General features: G+C 48.6%; 1 protein-coding gene across 2 annotated transcripts; it reads left to right on the top strand.

Annotated features, from left to right (window-relative positions):
- Positions 1–4,818: 4,818 nt before the first annotated feature.
- On the top strand, positions 4,819–12,098 carry ODC1 (ornithine decarboxylase 1). 2 transcript variants are annotated; one of them, XM_084791384.1, is made up of 12 exons: positions 4,819–4,966; positions 7,686–7,760; positions 7,858–7,976; positions 8,172–8,345; positions 8,469–8,641; positions 8,820–8,954; positions 9,063–9,144; positions 9,302–9,385; positions 10,045–10,207; positions 10,294–10,406; positions 10,486–10,700; positions 11,246–12,098. In XM_084791384.1, the coding sequence occupies exons 3-12, from the start codon at positions 7,875–7,877 to the stop codon at positions 11,388–11,390; spliced, it is 1,386 nt and encodes a 461-aa protein (XP_084647510.1). In that variant the 5' UTR covers positions 4,819–4,966; positions 7,686–7,760; positions 7,858–7,874; the 3' UTR covers positions 11,391–12,098. The 2 variants fall into 2 exon arrangements, with proteins under 2 accessions (XP_084647510.1, XP_084647509.1); XM_084791383.1 differs by lacking the exon at positions 4,819–4,966 and adding an exon at positions 5,588–5,746.
- The last annotated feature ends 4,360 nt before the right edge of the window (positions 12,099–16,458 follow it).

Raw genomic sequence — 16,458 nt, 5'->3', positions numbered from 1 at the left:
GAATGAGCTCAAAGAGGAACACTTGATTCTTGCGTCCTTAATTCCAGGGAACACACAAGAGGGAGGTTTTGGGTTTTTTGTTTGTTTGTTTGTTTTGGTTTTTTGAGACTGGGTTTCTCTGTGTAGCCTTGGCTGTCCTGGACTTGCTTTGTGGACCAGGCTGGCCTCGAACTCACAGCGATCCACCTGCCTCTGCCTCCTGAGTGCTGGGATTAAAGGTGTGCACCACCATGCCTGGCCCAGATGGCATGTCTTAGTGCCCACTTGGATCGTATGTCCTAGCATTCAGTCTTCAGACCACTAACTGGCAAGGGTGTGAGAAGCAAGGTATTATCAGGTACCAATCTGCCAAGAGTTACTTTACTGCCATATTCCGTGTGGCCACCATTCTGCCTCTGAGCTCTGCTCGGCTCTGGGAAGTTCTGCCCCAGTTTTCACTACTAGGCTTGCTGTCCGGTGCCGCCCAGTAAGCTCTACCAGGGCTAGGTGAGGTGGGGCCGTGATGTAACTTCACTCTTTATAATAAACATCCCGTGAATGTTCCACACATGGATGTCTATAGAGATCCTTTGGAGGGATGCCATCCTTTCTGATGATGCCACCATTGCTCAGAGCTGCCTTCCCTGCCTTGGGCACATCATTTGGGTTATTAGCAGAGGCGGCACACTTTCTGCCTTGGAGGGAGGGTTAGATTTTTGGAGACACTCAACATAATTCCAGGGCAAGTCTATCATCTGTAAGTTATGGCAATAGAACACTAGTTTTGGTAAAAAACAAAAACAAAAACAAAAACAAAAACAAAACCCAGTCTGGTAACTGGTCCCTGTTGCTTAGGTATCTTGAATTGTGCACCTTTAGCAGGACAGGTGTTAATTTCTTTATGTGGCCTAATATTAAGAACCTCATTTTAGTCTGCTCTTTTTCTTTTCTTTTTTAGGTTTTTCGAGACAAGGTTTCTCTGTGTAGCCCTGGCTGTCCTGCAACTCTCTTTGTAGACCAGGCTGGCCTTAAACTCAGAGATCTGCCTGCCTCTGCCTCCCAAGTGCTGGGATTAAAAAGGCGTGCACCACCACTGCCCAGTCTCTTTTTCTTTTCTTTTCTGTTTCTGTTTTGTTTGGTTTGGTTTTTGGTTTTTTGAGACAGGGTTTCTCTGTGTAGGCTTGGCTGTCCTGGACTCATTTTGTAGAGCAGGTTGGCCTAGAACTCACAGCATCCACCTACCTCTGGCTCCTAAGTGCATGCGCCACCACACCTGGCTTTTTTTGAGACAGGGTTTCACTGTGCTTCCTTCCTTTCTTCTTCTTCTTCTTCTTCTTCTTCTTCTTCTTCTTCTTCTTCTTCTTCTTCTTCTTCTTCTTCTTCTCCTCCTCCTTCTTTTTTTTAAAGAAAATTGTAGTGGAGCTGGACCTGGTGGCACACACTTTTAATTCCAGCACTCGGGAGACAGAGGCAGGCAGATCGCTGTGAGTTCAAGGCCAGCCTGGTCTACAAAGGGGGTCCTGAACAACCAAGGATAATACAGAGAGACCCTGTCTGGAAAAACAAAACAACAACAAAATACAAAACAAACAAAGAAACAACACACACACACACACACACACACACACACACACACACACACACACACACATATATATGTATTCCCGAATGGCTGCTGCTGGATACCCTGACAACGGAGACTGGTATTGCCCTAAAGAACCTGCCCACCCTAACCAGCCGGAAGTAGTAAAGAGACCTCCACCCCTTCTCTCCATTAACCTTCCCTCTCTCCTACCCAGTGTTGGGGTGTTGGAGGGTATTAAGGGGGATAAAGGCTGTTAGAAAGGAGGTGGAAGCATTAAGAAACCAAAATAAAATAGAGATTAAAAAGTAGCAGGCCGGGCGGTGGTGGCGCACGCCTTTAATCCCAGCACTTGGGAGGCAGAGGCAGGTGAATATCTGCGAGTTTGAGGCCAGCCCGGTCTACAAAGTGAGTCCAGGACAGCCAGGACTGTTAACACAGAGAAACCCTGTCTCAAAACAAAAACCAACCTCCCCCTCCCCGCCAAACAGCACCTATAGAAAGTCCCTGCTTGAAGACAGGTGTGGTGGTCTACACCTTTAATCCCAGCATGTTGACCTTTGTGAGTTCAAGGTAGCTCTAGAAAAACTTCCAGAGTGAGACCTGATCTAAAACAAAAATGAACCAATGAACATATGAGAGCTCTGTCTTTACTTTGTCACACCAAGTAAACGGATTCATACACAGTGGCTGGTAATATTTATTTATTTATTTATGTAATTCTCCCAATAAGGAGTTCTCTTTAATTTGTGACTACCATATACACTTGGGAGGTGGAGGCAGTTGATGTTCAAGGTCATGTTCTGCTACATAGGGACCTGAGCAACATGAGATGCTTTTGTTTGTTTGTTTGTTTCCCCAAGACAGGGTTTCTCTGCATAGCCTTTGCTGTCCTCGAACTCAGTGTGATCCTCCTGCCTCTGCTTCCCTGAGCACTGGGATTCCAGGCATGTGCCACCACACCTGGCTAAGGTGCTATCTTAAGAAATAAAGTTAGAAAAAAACAAAAACAAAAACAAAAAAAGCTGGGCGTGGTGGTGCACACCTTTAATCCCAGCACTCAGGAGGCAGAGGCAGGCAGATTGCGGTGAGTTCAAAGCCAGCCTGCTCTACAAAGTGACTCCAGGACAGCCAAGGATACACAGAGAAACCCTGTCTCGAAAAACAAACAAAAACAAGAAGTAAAGTTAGAGTTCTTCATCCCCACTTATAGATAAGGAGGGGAGTGAGATTCAGAGCGTCACCATGGGTAAGTGCCGAGGGTCCCTTAAGAAAGTCAAAGACAGCCTCAGATGTAGGCCAGTAACTGAGAACACCCCTGACAGCAGTACCCACCATGTGGCTAGCGGTTTCACTCAAACACAAACATCTCACTACATGTTGGGGTCACAGGCATTAGCCATTTTATAAAGTCTCATCACTTTATCTTGAGGGACAATGGTAATGGAACTCAGGGGCTCAAATTACCCCAGAATAAAAAGGGGGCAAGCACTACGGTTGAGCAGTAGACTAGCCTTTGTTGAGTTTCTCCTAAGGACAACGAGAAGGGAAAGGGAGGAGCCCTGTGGAAATCCATTGACAGCAGTAATGGCATTCGTTTGACTAAGACTGGGTTTTGTCACCACTGGTCTGCATTCATGAATTCAGGTTAGTAGTTGAGTCTTATGACTCAAGCTCAGCTGTCTTCAGACTGGCTTTGGGGGCCTCTCCTTGCTGGAGCCTGTCCGCCACCAGCTGGCAGAGCAAGTACCCCAGGAAGTGGGCCCCTCCTTCCTTACCTTCTGTCCCCACCCTGATGGTGAGGTGGATCATGTGCAAGACCTCACTGCCCGAGGGATTGGGCAGGAGTTAGAAGGTCTGGGTGGGTTGGTGCCACAGGCACAGGCAGCTGTGATAGCGAGAGAGTAGTTCATATACGTTGGGATGGTCACTGGTTTTCTGAACCAAGGCTTGCTCTCTCCCTCCCGGTTAAGGTTTCCAAAATCTGAAGCACAAAGAATATCTCCCACCGTAGAGATAAAGATGTGCTTGAATGCTTCAGGGCGAATGTTCTCTGATGGGTCCCAACAGCTAATCTCATCATCCCTGAGGGGAGAAAGGAGTTCTTAGGAGGGGAGCTTGGCACCCTAGCACTGCTCCAGGATTATAAAAAGAATAAGGGAGAGTAGGGTGCCCACAAATACTGACCGACTATGCCCCGCCGGCCCCCCTGGGCCCCCCCCCACCCCCTGGTTGTGTGGTTGTAAAAGACCCTTGGGTAAATGAGAGCAAGAAGCAAGGGCACTTACTCAGCAACTTAGGAGCAGAGAGAGAGATCATGCATTTCCTCTAGGGAACCTCTTAATAAAATGCCACTTGACTAAGACTGGATTTAGTCACCACTGGTATGTTTTCTTGAATGTAGGTTAGTAGTTGAGTCTTATGACTCAAGCTCAGCCACCTTCAGATCGGCTTTGGAGGTCTTTCTTTCTTTCTTTCTTTCTTTCTTTCTTTCTTTCTTTCTTTCTTTTATGGTTCTTCAAGACAGGGTTTCTCTGTGCAATAGCTCTGGCTGTCCTGGAACTCTCTTTGTAGACCAGGTTGGCCCCAACTCACAAAGATCTGCCTCCTGAGATTAAAGGCGTGCCCCACCTTGCCCAGCTTCCTTTTTTTTTTTTTTTTTTTTTTAAAGGTAGGGTCTCACTACTTGCCCTTGGTTGGTCTGGAACTCTTTGTAGACTATGCTGGTCTCAAATTTAGAGATTTAGCTGGTCAGTGATGGGCACGCCTTTAATCCCAGCACTCAGGAGGCAGAGGCAGGCGGTTCTCTTTCAGAGTTCCAGACAGCCAAGGCCAAAGCTACACAGAGAAACCAAAGGGGCGGGGGAAGGAAGGGAAAAGAAAAAGGACTTAAAGACATCTTTGTTTGCTTTGCTGTAGTTAGTTTTTGCTGGTATCCTGGTATCCTAGCATCTGGGCTGGGAGAAGGGTTTCCACTTAGAACAAACCATTAGCACCGTATACACAGTAACAAATGTGGAGTACTTGTGTCTTTCCAATACTGAATATGTAAGTGTCCAATCAGTCCCGCTTGTTCCCTATCTATGTTAACTTTGGTGGATACAAATTCACTGCCTAGACGCTTTTCAAGTCGAGACTTCTCAAAGTGTAATAGTTGCAGTTGGCCTGAATGTTAACTCCTTCCAACAGAGTAAGGGGCGGTGGGTAGCTCAGAACGCTACATCCTCTTACCACGCCCCTAACACGCAAGTACGCTTAAATAGAAGGCGTATCTTAGCATGCAACCGGTGCCTACCATTTAGTTGGAAGACACCAACATAACACGGAGTGGCCCTCCAGACTCTGCTAGCGTGCTGGTGTCTACCATCAAGCTTCATCGAGAGACGCACGGTGCCGGGAAGCAGGGTCAGTCTGCGCCGCGAAGTTTACGTGACCCGCACACAACTCACGGCCCCATCCATCCTCGGCTTGCACCCGCGATCCCGCATGCCCTTGCTAAGGGAAAACCGCGCGCTCAATGCAAAGCCAAGAAATAGTTTCTTTGGTCGTCCAAGCCTTGGCCCAGCCACGGGGTTTTGGAGTTGGGGTGACGGATAGGAGGGTAGGCAGGCGACCAGGAGCGTTGTGCGCATGCACTGGTCGACTCCGGCCCGCTGCGTGCTGGGCCCTGCGGCGTGCTGGCTGGCAAGACTCTTGGCGTGTTTTGCGCGTGCGCGAGCCTGCCGCAGGGCGTGTCCGGCACGAGGGCGGGCGGTGCGCGCCGGTGGAGGCCCGGGGCGCGGGCGGATGGGCAGGTGGGCGGGCACGCGCGGTGCCCCGCCCTACTGACGCGCCCGGCCCGCGCCTCCCGCCCCAGGCTCCGGGACCCGGGTTGGCCGCCACCGAGCCCCCGCCCCTCCCCCGCGCCTCCCGGCCGGAACCGATCGCGGCTGGTTTGAGCTGGTGCGTCTCCATGACGACGTGCTCGGGGTATAAGTAACCGCGCGTCGCGCCGTCGGGCTTTGTCAGTCCTTGCAGCCGCCGCCGCCGGCCCCCCTCAGCCAGCAGCTCGGCGCCACCTCGGGCCGGCGTCTGCGGCGGGCTCGAAGAGGCGGCTGACGGGGCGGCGGCGGGCGGCCGGGCGCTCCTCGGGGTTCGGCGGCGGCGTCTCCATGGGGCCGGTCAGCGGCGCCAGCGGACTGTGAGGTGAGCTGGGCGCGGGACGGATGTGCGGCCACGTGTCGGGAGGCCCAGACTGCGGCCGGCAGCAGGGGACACGTGGCCGGGGGCCGGTGACCTTGCGGGCAGCCATCTGGAAGGCAGCGGCTCCTGGCCCTTGGCTGCAAGCCTTCGGGTCGCCCACGGGAGCCCGCACCGCATCAGCCCGGCTCGGCGCTCCACCAGCCGGTGCGATGATGGAGGGCAAGCCCGCGGCAGGTGCAGGGGGAGTGCGGGCGCGAGCAGCCGCCCTGCAGTTTCCTGCTGCCTGCTTTCTTTAGTTTCGCTACGTGTACAGAACAGAGCCGTTGACCCGAAGTAGAAGTTGCAAGACTTAATTTAGTCTGGGAGTCACTGCTGATGAATTACCACCCGCTGTGACTTGGAATTAGTTAGACCGCCTCGAATGACTTAATGGTTTAGGGGAAGCCTGGCTCCCGGCTGTCCGGCAAGCACCTTTAGAAGCCTCAGTAACTGGTGAAAGTGGGGAGCAGAGCCTGTCAGGAATGTCTGGAAGGGGACAAAGAATGCTGTGGCTTGTTTTATTCAAATCTATGATCCGGCAGAATTTGACTGGAATTTTTTTTTTAATTGGCTTGTATCTCTTCCAGAGTTACTCTCTTGTGCTAATTGTTTAACACAATTTAGCTACGCCGTTAGCAACGGTCCCCCCCCCCCCCAGATTTTATGTATTATTTAGGAAAAACGTTAAAAGATACAGAAAAGCAAAATAGTACTAAGTGGTATTTCAAAGACAGCTTTTCAGGTTTAAGCCTGAAAGTTGCCTGAAAAGTACTTGACAAGACCTAAAATTACAGTTACGCCAGAGCCTGTTCATCAGTTGTAAATGGTATACATATGAGTTGCCTGGCGCTGGTCTATAAGCCTCACTTACGAGTGGTTTAGGCAACTAATGAAGTTGACAGTGCCAAAAGTCTCATTAAATTTGAGGCTTAAAGTGTGCTTTACCATGCATGGATTTGGATTTATGGTAGGCTCGTCCCCCTGGGCCTCTCATAGTGTCCCATGCTAGAGCAAACTGTGGCTCCTAACCATTGCCCAGCCTCTGTGTCTGTAGGCTGCTGGCACTGAAGTGGGTCACACAGTGGGAAAAAAGAGAAACTTTTACCTGGCCACTCTCTGGTGTCCATTTCGTAAGGGCAAGATAGAATCTTATTCAGCGTGGTGATTTTGCTTATTTTTGTTAATCATAAAGTAAGCCAAAAAAATCCCTTCCATAAGGTTATTAGCCATAACTAAGGGGATATTAGATGGCACCTGAGAACACTTCGGATTCCCACAAGTTCTCATTTGGTAGGCAGTACAGGCTCTAGAGTACTGACTGTGATAACAGTAACTAACAATAAATAAATAAAATTTTTATTTGAAGGTTTTGGCTTTTTTTTTTTAATGCTACCATGGCATGGAAGTTTTCGTATGGAAATTTTTGATGGATTGCTCACTAAGTTTGAGTGCTCTAGATACCCGATGATGCACTGTATTCACTAAAAAATAATTCAGCATAACTTAGTCAAAGTGGGAAGGATAAGATGTTTCCAGGGCTGCATGTAATTCCTGTGCCATTTGAAGTTTCTAAAGAGCTGGCTTGGCTCAGAAATAAGGCAGATAGGAATGCGGAATATACTAACAGTGCCAGCCAGTGGGCTGTGTGCAGATGAGCTTCATAGACCCACATTCCGTTTTGGAGAGGGACAGGTACTGAGATGTCCCAGGTTCGTTGAGCTTTGAACAGTGTGGAATCTGTATTTGGGGACTGCAGAGGTTTGGGGCCACTCACCTAGGCACTGGGATTCCTACCCCACTGATGGTCTTTATCCTGCCTGCTTACTTGGGTATGCTGTTGCACTATCTAGTCTTTAGTGGTAAGATTCCAAAGGAGATAGCATCTTTTGTTTCTGTTCATTAGAACCTGTTCAGAGTTCCTGGATAACTTGCCTCGTGAGGAGCTGACAATAACTTAATTCCATCTCTAGGATTCTGTGTAAGTAATAATCACTTTATACCTGTGAGTTTGTTGTGAGAGTCCTTGCTAAGGCTTTGAGTGAACTCGCCCTCATTTGTAGCTTGTTCTGTTTCAGAAGGCACATTGACAACCATGAACAGCTTTACTAAGGAAGAGTCTGACTGCCATATCCTTGATGAAGGCTTTACCGCCAAGGACATCCTGGACCAGAAAATTAATGAAGTTTCTTCCTCTGTAAGTATGGGAAGCCCACTGTCTCAGCTCTGCTAAGTTCGTAGCACCATGAGTGAGCATGTCTTCATGGCTTGCCATTGCCCAGTGATAATGGTGATGCCCTGTTAGTGACTGCTCACAGGGCTAGGATTGGCGGAAGGGAGAAGAGAGTCCTCAGGACGGCTAATGAAGTTCCTGAACCCACTTTTGTTCTAGGATGATAAGGATGCTTTTTATGTTGCGGACCTTGGAGATATTCTAAAGAAGCATCTAAGATGGCGGAAAGCTCTTCCTCGTGTCATGCCCTTTTATGCAGTCAAGTGTAATGACAGCAGAGCCATAGTGAACACCCTGGCAGCCATTGGGACAGGATTTGACTGTGCAAGCAAGGTAAGCCTGCTCACCCCTCGGCAGGCATCAGTTGTGTGTCTTTTGGGCAGTAAGTGTTAGTGGGCTGGGGTCACATGACAGCTTATTCAGTCTATACATCTCAACACCAGTGTTCTCTTTCAGACTGAAATACAGTTGGTGCAGGGGCTTGGGGTGCCTCCAGAGAGGGTTATCTATGCAAACCCTTGTAAGCAAGTGTCTCAAATCAAGTATGCTGCCAGTAATGGAGTCCAGATGATGACTTTTGACAGTGAAATTGAGTTGATGAAAGTCGCCAGAGCGCATCCAAAGGCAAAGTGAGTCCTGGTTGAGTGCAAAGGTTGGGCCTTGTCGGGCAAGCTCACATCCTCAATGTGTTCCTGGCCGTAGGAGAACTAAGCTAAACCCCACAGCAGTAGCACTTGCATTCAGGGCTCTCCTGAGTCTGGGTGAGTGTGTGTGGAACACTTACTTGACACATTTCTGTCCACCTAGGTTGGTTTTGCGGATTGCCACTGACGATTCCAAAGCAGTTTGTCGCCTCAGTGTTAAGTTTGGTGCCACACTCAAAACTAGCAGGCTTCTCTTGGAACGGGCAAAAGAGCTAAATATTAATGTCATCGGTGTCAGGTGAGAGCTCAGTGACATAAGCTAAGACGTTAAGCTGCCGTCTTTTCTAGGCCTTGTCTCATTTTGAGACCTAGTCAAAAAACAGCATCCTGTTTCTTTTGATTTCAGCTTCCATGTGGGCAGTGGATGTACTGATCCTGAGACCTTCGTGCAGGCTGTGTCGGATGCCCGCTGTGTCTTTGACATGGGAGTGAGTATATGTGACTCATTGCTTGGGGGAGGTTGGTGTCTGAAGTAACTGAGTCTGTAATGAAGCCTTCTCTCTATAACAGATTTTAAAACCATCTGCTGTGTGCATTTATACTTGTGAATCTGGCAATTTGACTTCTGAATTTTCTTTGCTGTAGACAGAAGTTGGCTTCAGCATGGATCTGCTTGATATTGGTGGTGGCTTTCCTGGATCTGAGGATACGAAGCTTAAATTTGAAGAGGTAATTTACAGCATTAATAACCTACAGAGGATATTTTATATAGAGCAAGTGCTATTCATCTGTAGTATAAAATCTAAATGTTTTTACTGATGCCCAAAGGGGCCAAACAAATAGAATAAGTGGCATTGTGTTTCCAATGACTTGTTCATTTTTATATTTGATACTGGCCTTGAAGTTAATTCTGCCTCAGCTTGTCCCACCATCCCTGGCTCCCATATCTATCTGATGTTCAGTCTCAGAAAGTGAAGCCACTGGGTGTGGCGGCACATTCCTTTAATCCCAGAGGCAGGTGGATCACCATGAGTTCGAGTCCAGCCAGGGCTCGAGCCAAGTCAGAGAAACCCTGACTTGGGGGGAAAAAGTTGGCATGTATTTGCTAAACAATTATTTTGGCACTTGGCCCAGCTTTTGTAATTTGTTTTGTACTACTTAATAAAACAATATCCACAATATCTTGACAAGGCAGAGACTGTCCTGAGAGGGGATGGGAAATGGTGTACTGGCTTCCAGGGAGATGTTTATGTTGCTTTTTTTGCCTGATGACAAGTCTCCTGATGCCAGAGCCCAGGCTCCTGTCATGTCCTGTTCCTTACACAGCAGTATGATCTTTGTCCTCTGTGTGAACAGCATAACAGTGGCTGCTCTCCTCTCACTCTTAGATCACCAGTGTCATCAACCCAGCTCTGGACAAGTACTTCCCAGCAGACTCTGGAGTGAAAATCATAGCCGAGCCAGGCAGATATTATGTCGCTTCAGCTTTCACGCTTGCAGTCAATATCATTGCCAAGAAAACCGTATGGAAGGAGCAGACTGGCTCTGACGGTATGTGGTGATGAGGATGAGTCAGGGAGGGTAACTGGTAAAAGGTGATATGCTGGATGGTAATCAAGGGTGATCTGTTTTTCTAGATGAAGACGAGTCAAGTGAGCAAACCTTCATGTATTATGTGAATGATGGAGTATATGGATCGTTTAACTGCATTCTTTATGATCATGCACATGTGAAGCCCCTGCTGCAGAAGGTAAGTTCTGAGCATGGTCACTGTAGCAGTGAGAGATGGACAGGATTCAGGGATACTAAGGAGCAATGTCTTCATACAGAGACCCAAGCCAGATGAGAAGTATTACTCATCCAGCATCTGGGGACCAACATGTGATGGCCTTGACCGGATCGTGGAGCGCTGTAACCTGCCTGAGATGCATGTGGGTGACTGGATGCTCTTTGAGAACATGGGTGCATACACCGTTGCTGCTGCTTCTACTTTCAATGGGTTCCAGAGGCCAACCATCTACTACGTAATGTCACGGCCAATGTGGTAAGATTGTGTCTACTTGTGCTTCTTCTGGTTGTGCACTGGTGGTATAATGTGCCTACAGTGAGCCAGGAACCTTGGATTCTACCTCTGGTGTGTACACACACACACACACACACACACACACACACACACACACACACACACACACACACACGGGAAAAAGCAGTATGGGCGGGGGAGAAGGGTCATTTGAGGGTCAGGCTTGATTATAACTTGTTTGAAGTTAGCCTGTCTCCAAAAAAGTATTGTGAATTTGTTCTTGTCTAATTGATAAATTGTTTTACCTTGAGTTAAATACAGGCAAATGGAAGAGTTCTAGAATACTAGGAAAGGTCTTAGAACTAAAAGATTCCTTTGCAACTAGAATATTAATATAATTACACTATTCAAGTTAGCATATGTGACCTGTGGTTTCCTTTATTAATCAGTGATACATTGGATTGCTTCCTGGTGGTGTGACAACAAAGTGTGTTGTCATGAGCTCTCTTGGGAGGCTGCATGGTTTGGCAGGACTTGGGTTTGAACATAACTCTTCTTTGTTTCAGGCAACTCATGAAGCAGATCCAGAGCCATGGCTTCCCGCCGGAAGTGGAGGAGCAGGACATTGGCGCTCTGCCCCTGTCTTGTGCCCAGGAGAGTGGGATGGACCGTCACCCAGCAGCCTGTGCTTCTGCTAGTATCAATGTGTAGATGCCACTCTTGTAGCTCTTACCTGCAAGTTTAGCTTGAATTAAGGGATTTGGGGGCACCATTTAACTTAATTATGCTAGTTTTGGAATGTCTTTTAAGAGTAGGGTCAGCACCAATGCAGTATGGAAGGCTAGGAGATGGGGTCACACTTACCTGTGTTCCTATGGAAACTTTGAATATTTGTTTTATATGGATTTTTATTCACTTTTCAGACATGATACTAACGAGTGCCCCCTCAGCTGCTGAGCAAGCATTTGTAGCTTGTACATTGGCAGAATGGGCCAAAAGCTTATGTTGTGACCCATTTTTGAAAATAAAGTATCTTGAAATAATTGGGCATCCGGAATGTTTGCAAGTATCACTTTAAAAAGGTACACAGGGCCTTCTGCACAGGCCACTGTATCACAGCAGAGAGTTGGACAAGGCTGTGCCTCTGCAGAGCATCAGTCTGCTCAGCCAGCCCCGACCCTGAGTGTTTGTGGTTTGTGAGCTTGGTGCCCAGAGCCTGTTGGTGAGGATTGTCATCTGCCTAGCAACCTGTTGGCTTGCCCGCTTCCCAGGGAAGGTATCTGAGGCTCTTTGAACCTGCCTGTAGAAACCCTCAAAATCATTGACATGGCTTGTAACAGTTGGAAGTATCATCATTCAGCAGTCAACTTCCTGTAATAAATTCAACAGCAATTACTGTGTTGTAAATCTCTACCTTGACCTTTGACCATAGCCTCACTCATTTATACACCTGCTGCCTCCTGGAAGTGAACCTGTAGCTCAGGAGGAACAGCTGTCCTATCCTATAATTCCCAGCACTGGGAGTCACTAGTGTGAGCTGCACAACAGACCTGACCTCAGAGTTAGATGTAGCCTGAGTAAAGCCACAGACCTGTGTGCTGTGGAGTGGAGGGCTGCCCACAGGTCTGAAGCCTGTGCTACATGTACCTTCTACACAGGGTGGGGCGGGGTGGGTGTCACACTTAACCCTTCTCAAGAGCTGCTTCCTCTTCAAGATCTTAAAGACATTTGACCAAGTGCCTCCTTTCCCAGACATGGCTATGGCTTGTTTGGGAACCACAGAGTGTGGCTTGGGTTGGGAGAGAAGAAATGCAGTGAAGCCTTTGATGGTTAAAGGCGGTGTCCCTTCCAGCAGCAGTGCCAGTAGGCTCACGTGGGAACTTGATTTACAAGGGTGGATGGGCCCCACCCTGGCCCTGGGTTATAATAACCTGGGGGAAATTAAGGTCTTCAGCGGAGTTCAGTTTGCATGGGTGAAAATTCTAATAATCGCATGATTATTGTTACTGGGAACAATTCTGAAAGTAAGGGACAAATGGGAGAGGACATAGTCGTTTTCTTCAGACTAAGCTCTATACAGATGCAAGCTGAAATGGCTGGAAAAGCCAGTGTGGAATTCACAGGACGAACAACTTGGTTTTGCTAGGGTCGCTATGCTACTCTAGAATTTGTTTTCAGGCTGCCCTCTAATTGGTGATGTATCTATGGGTCTACCTGAGGAGACCAGAAGAGGACTCCAGAGGGGAGTTCTGGAACCTAGGCCCTCTGCAAGAGCAGCTAGTGCATTTAACCAGCAAGCCAACTCTCCAGCCCCCAAGTACAGAGTCCTGAAGGTTTTTGACACCTGGAGAAACATCTCATGGAGTGAGAGATTGGTCAGTTCTGGGAGACAGGCATACTCATGCTTGATGGGACAGAAGGCAACCCTGACTTAGTTCTCAAGTACTTTTTTTTTTTAGCCAAGGCCTCTGTAGCCTTGGCTGTCCTGGAACTCTGTAGACCAGGCTGGCCTTGAACTCACAGAGATCCACCAGCCTCTGACTCCCGAGTGCTAGGATTAAAGGTGTGTACCACCACACCTGGCTTTCAATTTTTTTGTTTTTTGAGACAGGGTTGCTCTGTGTACCCTGGACTGTCCTGGACTAACTTTGTAGACCAGGCTGGCCTCAAACTCAGCGATCCACCTGCCTCTGCCTCCCGAGTGCTCGGATTAAAGGCGTGAGGCGTGTACCACCACCGCCCAGCTTTCAAATTCTTTTAAGAGTCTCAGTGGGATTCAGCCGTAACCTTGAGTTTATCATCCTTCTGCCTCAGTCTCCTGAGTGAATACTAAGATTCATACCCAGCATTCTGAAACAATTTTTATCTTTAGATTATGTATGTGTGTGCGTGTATGCTTGTATGAGTGCTTATACATGTGTGTGCACATAAGCATGTGGAGGCCAGAGTCCGACCTCCAATATCTTCCTTGACCAGTTCTTCATTTTATTTTTGTTTGTTGGGTTTTGTTTCGTTTATCGAGACAGGGTTTCTCTGTGTAACAGTCCTGATTATTCTGGACACACTTTTGTAGACCAGGCTGGCCTCGAACTCACAGTGCTCCACCTGCATTTGCTTCTCAAGTGCTAGGATTAAAGGCATGCACCACCTCGCCTGACTCTTCATTTTATTTTTAGGAGAGTAAAATGATTTAAGGTTATGGCATGACTAAAATCCATTAAATATAAATATGTAACAGTCATTAAATATGTTCTAGCTGTCCAGGTATAATGTATGTTTATGTATGTGTATCAGGAGAGGGGTCTGCAATACATGCATGCATGCAGGGCCAGAGGAGGATATCAGGTGTCCTTGTATTACTCGAAGTCCCTTGAGATAGAACTCTAGACCGTGAGAGATGCTGGCAGCTCACAGCCCCAATGACTCCCTATTCCCCTTCTCTCCACTGACTCCTAGTCCAGACAGGCCCTCTCAGACCCAGGGGCTCACTGGTGGCTATACCGGCTCGCCAGCAAGCCCTAGGGTTCCTGTCTCCAGCTCTGGGATTTCAGGCCCCTGCCACTGGGTTGTTATGTGGGTGCTGGGATCAAACTCTGGACATCGTTCTTGCAAGGCAAGGGTAGACCAGAGCACCTGTAGCCCTGGAATTCAGCCAAGTTCCTGCCATGGACTGAGTTGAGCTGGGAGCTGGACAGACCCTGCTGAGACTGGGCCCCATCCTTGTTAGGCACAGAGCGCCTGCCTCTGCACCTGCCTCATCTACAGTGGGAGCCAGCCAGAGCTGCCTCTAGGATTTGCCACAGGCAGGGCTTGCAGAGCCCAACATTAAGTGGCACCTCTGCATTTTTCTCTGTGGTTTCTATTCCAGTTGTTGCCTTGAGGTTCCTGCCTTGAGCTCCTGACCTGGCTTCCCTCTGTGGTGGTCTGTGAGCCAAACAAACCCTTTCCCCTCAAGTTACTTTTGGCCAGTGTTCTATCACAGCTACAGAATAGCTAATAACTAGGACATCCCTAGCTCCACATCTAAAACATTGTTGGTGTTGGTGAGAGACGGATCTTATGTAGCCCAGGCTGGCCTTGAACTCAGAGAGCCTCCTGCTTAAGCCTCCCTAGTGCTGGTATTAAACAGATGTACCACCACTACCCAGCTACCTAAAGTGTTTCTAAGGTGGACCCTGCTGGGTCTCCATGCTTGACAACTGATGTCCTCTGCTTGGGAGAAGGCCTAGGAAGCTGGGCTAAGAGTCTCTAGGCAGGAGTATGCCTCTAGTAGGCGGCCCGTATGCTAAGGTCTAGGCTGCTTGTAGTATGGCCTGGTCCTTCCAGCTCCCAACCTGTCTTGGCAGCTGTGCAAGTTCAACTCTTGGTGTTTAGTCGGGGAGGCCGTATTTAGCAATCGAGACTTAAGGTATTACCTGGAACCTATTTAAAAAACATTTGTAGTTTATCTCATTTAACTCGGAAGCTTGACAGGGTTTCTGAGTCTTGAGCATCAAGATTCTGGCCCTGGCTCCTGGGTGCTAAGTAACCTACTGCAAGTCAGGTGCTTCTGTATGCCTCGACATCCTTATAAGTCAATGGTCAAAGGAGACAGAAAGCAACCAGGCTCCAAGATCAGGCTCTGGGGAGGCTCTAGACTTAGCAGTGCAGCCTGGGACAGTCCTACTGGTCATAGCCACGAGGGGGCAGCAGCACCCAGGATTTGGATGTAGCTAGTTAGCTTACTTGGCCCCTCTCAGGATTCCCCCAACCCTCACCCCTTCCTTGGGCTGTAGGACCTCCAGGAACCTCCAGTGGGTTGTCTTTGGCATTGTTTCGCTGTCTCTTTGCCTGTCCCTTCAGTGGGTGATGCCTTCAGCCATGGCTTTCTGAGGTATCCCAGGCCTTCCCCTGTGCCCACACCACATCTGTACATGCAGATGTGGCTTACCTGTCCCCATATGCCTTGAGGTTAGTGTCCAGCAGTTTGTGTTCCTCGGTGCAGCTTTCTCTGCTGAATGGCTGTGAGCCAGAAACAGTTCCTCCCAGGCTACCCTTCTTTGTACAGTTAGTCTGTACCACCCACCCACTCTAATCCCCAGTAACTGACCCTCTCCTTACAGCCACACCCCTGCAGAAGAGGGTCTAGTGAAAATGAGCCTGACATTCCCTCCACCCAGCTCCCGAGAGCTTGAGGTCAGGTCCTGCCTCTGGGAACATCATCTGCCCAAGGACATCACCATGGGCAGCTCAGCACTTTGGCTCTCAGGACAAACAGCTCCATAAAGGCCAGAGGCCTTGCCTCTTGCCTGAGTCACATGACTCATTCACAGCGTGTGGAACTTGCACCTGAGTCTCACAGAAAACTGAAGACCTTGTTTGCACTGCTGTGCTTTTGAGTCGAGGCACAAGAAGCCTTGCTTGGAAAGGTAACTTGCAGATCCATCTGTAACATAAAGGCTACCACACAGCTGCTGGAACTGTTCCCCTCTATGTGCCTGCACAGGACAGCAAAGGTTCTGGGATCCCAGAGGAGGACCAAGAGGCCTGTAAGGAGGCTCCTTGGCTGGGCAGTCATGGTTCAGACCTTTAGTCCCAGCACTTGGGAGGCAGAGGCAAGCAGATCTTTCTGAGTTCAGTGCCAGCCTGGTCTATAGAGCGAGCTCCAGGACAGCCAAGGCTACACAGAGAAGACCTGTCTCAAAAAACAAAAGTAAAAAAAAAAAAAAAAAAAAAAAGAGGGTCCTTCTAATCCAAGAGTGCTCCCAGAAGAAAGAAGAGCCAGGCAGGGATCCCTGCT

Source organism: Acomys minous (assembly GCF_964271855.1).
Source record: "Acomys minous genome assembly, chromosome: 8".
NCBI classification, from domain to species: Eukaryota; Metazoa; Chordata; class Mammalia; order Rodentia; family Muridae; genus Acomys; species Acomys minous.
This window is presented reverse-complemented; position numbering and strand designations above follow the sequence as displayed.

Bases quoted from the DNA above. Each gene is read 5' to 3' on its own strand.
- ODC1 (XM_084791384.1), top strand. From the start codon at position 7,875: ATGAACAGCTTTACTAAGGAAGAGTCTGACTGCCATATCCTTGATGAA. The intron at 10,208-10,293 runs GTATGTGGTGAT...CTGTTTTTCTAG, and splicing joins GGAGCAGACTGGCTCTGACG to ATGAAGACGAGTCAAGTGAG. The intron at 10,701-11,245 runs GTAAGATTGTGT...TCTTTGTTTCAG, and splicing joins GTAATGTCACGGCCAATGTG to GCAACTCATGAAGCAGATCC.